We start from the raw sequence: 2,710 nt of genomic DNA, 5'->3' as shown, positions 1-2,710 counted from the left end.
CATTTCTTTCGTAACCTTAATGATAGGGAATGCTTTGAACCTTTGCCTCACTTACATCTCCTTGATATTTTTGTCCTCTAACCCTGACAAAAAGGCATGGTATCTTGACTCCTCTGATACCTTTAGTTGTAAATTCTTCTTCAAATTTCTTATGCATTCCTCAACACTCGTTTACATCTGGACAAACCCATTTGGAAGTTCAAACCTCCTCTAAAGTCAAATCTTTTATATGGACAATTCTGCTCAAGTGTTTGGGGTGGCGCTAGAAAGAGAGCCTAAGATTGAAAAACAAAGACTAGGAGACAAAGACCAAATTAAGTCTCTGCACTATGTTTGGTGTAAAGTGTATAAAATTGAATTATCTCTCAATATCCTTTTTTATTTAAGATAAATACAGAAACTGAAACAAACAAAATTAGTTAAATATCCCTTTTCCCTCTTCTTTCCTTTTTCCCATTCCCCAAGTTGCATCAACATCTCCTACACGGGAAAGGGTAGATGGCCTTGTAAATACTAACAGCTAAAACATCAATAAGCCTCTTGGTGATGCAACTCCCAAAACAGAAGCTGAACATTTTGGTTTATAGGTATGGAGCTACTTATTGATGCTTGCTGTCTTTCCATCTTCAATACTATCATGAGTATTTAAACTTCATCTAACATAATTAGGTAAAGTATTATTTCAAATAGAAAATAAAAAAATAATTTCTTTCTCTTGCTTCTATTTTTGATGACATGGTATATTGAATTTGCTTACAAATTCTTTTAGCATGAGCTTGAAAATTATAAGCAAGGACTTGTTCCACCCTTAATCCAATAGTTGCCACAATTTATTTTATCCTAATTTTCTAACTTTTAAGAGCTTCAAATGTTATTGCTGGATTAGAGTCAACTTGTTTCTTTGTGTAACCTATATTGATCTTGAAGAATTAAAAGAGCTAGGTTCTGGAACCTTTGGAATTGTTTATCTTGGAAAGTGGAGGGGAACTGAGGTTACAATTAAGAGGAATAAAAAAAGTAGTTGCATCTCCAATAGATTATCCAAGCAAAGAACGGATGGTAAGAGGATCTCTTCTCTGACTTGTCTTCCATGGCTAGGTCTGACCAACGTCTTGTCTCTCTTCACTGCCTTTGTCTCTATTAATTTTGTCTATCACGGCTACGGTATTGGTGGTGGCGGTGGTGGAGATGGAGGTTGCAAGAAAGGGAGGCATGGTTTGCGAGGAAAAGGAAAGGTGGGGTTATACTTGGAATTTGAAAAGTTGGATCAGGGTAATTTTAGAAATAAACATTATTAAAGTTTCAGTCTCCGTCGCCAAAAATTTGTCCCATGTGTCCTCACTTTCTAGAGGAACTGAAGGGAGTGAAATTTTGTCCCGGGACTAAAATTTTAACTCCAGACTCTGACTACCAAACAAAGTAATGAGTCTTAGTCCTCCAATCCCACTCCCAGTACCTCAAAACAAACGCTACCTAACAGAATTAATACTAATGAATTGTTGCAAGTTCAACAGCCACATAAGGATATCTACTTTGATGTGTTTGTTACACAAACGAGTAGCTTGGTGCACAAGCATCCCCATTAATGCAAGGTCCAAAGAAGGGCTGCATCAAAAAGGTGAAATGTATGCAACCTAACCTGAAATTACATCATTGCCCATTGGGTGTTCCCACAGCTTGAACCCGACATTGAGATCACTCAGAGACAACTCAACTCCTGATGTGTTTGTTATGTGTGGGGGAAATTCAAAGTCAAATTCACATCAATTTTTGCATTTCCCAAAAGCTGTATTCTTATAGAACAATTTGTTTAGCATAGCTGATGCATGTTGAGTGTGCCCTGGAGCCATAGAACAATTTCTTGTGTCTATTTTTTTAGGGTGTGGTAGAGAAAAGTGGCAAAATTTGTGTCAATCTGAAAATTTTGCCATAATTTGGACTTATTTGGTTGGAGTGAAATGCACGCACCTTCAATGGAAAAATTTTTACAAACATGATGTATGGGATAGAATTAGACGCCTAGTTTCTGGTTGGTGTAAAGATCATGATATTTAAAGGGGAAAGCAAGTAGAAAGATTGGAAAGCTATGCTTTATAGATAAATCTTGTGTTTTTTGCTTTTGCTTTGGTATAGGGGAAACCTTATCTCCCAGATTGTATAATCCTTCTCATCTTACTGAAATTATATATATAGCACACACAAAAAAAAAGTACACTAGAATTACAATTTACAACTAAAAAGATTGGGTCGTGACAATACTNAATGAAATGAATAATGCACATGATATACATCAGCCGCAGAAAATTGCTAACTTGACTTTTAGCATTTTCTTTGCATGGAACATTGCAGGAAATAGTTGATCATGAAACCTCCAAGATGACAAGTTAGATATATTTTGCTAGTTGCTACACATTTTCAAGTTAGTTGCAAGTTGCACTAGATTATTAAATGATTAACTAAATGTCAATCTTCATAATGTATTTTAATGAATAGATTATGCTCATACAACACTATAAAAGATTCCGCAACCTACTTTATGTTTAATTGGCAGCATGCTCACAAAAACCACATCTTCAACCAAACCAAGAGATGTATCAAGTATCATGGCAAATGAGCAGAAAATAGTAGAACCTGATTTGTGGTCATTAATGGCTGCCCTTCAATTCTCTTAAGTTGAAATTTGTAGACTGTAAATCCAGATATTCCCTTC

The 2,710-nt window shown here is 35.7% G+C and overlaps 1 protein-coding gene across 1 annotated transcript in view; it reads right to left on the bottom strand.

Moving 5' to 3' along the window:
* Positions 1 to 2,710, bottom strand: part of LOC107604874 (histone-lysine N-methyltransferase, H3 lysine-9 specific SUVH4) — a gene marked incomplete in the record, with an annotated part of 14,531 nt that overhangs the window by 4,390 nt on the left and 7,431 nt on the right. The window contains 1 exon segment of the mRNA XM_016306580.2: positions 2,632 to 2,710. Within this exon segment, the coding sequence (XP_016162066.1) occupies positions 2,632 to 2,710 (79 nt within the window).

This window comes from Arachis ipaensis, chromosome B06, assembly GCF_000816755.2.
Source record: "Arachis ipaensis cultivar K30076 chromosome B06, Araip1.1, whole genome shotgun sequence".
NCBI lineage: Eukaryota > Viridiplantae > Streptophyta > Magnoliopsida > Fabales > Fabaceae > Arachis > Arachis ipaensis.
This window is presented reverse-complemented; position numbering and strand designations above follow the sequence as displayed.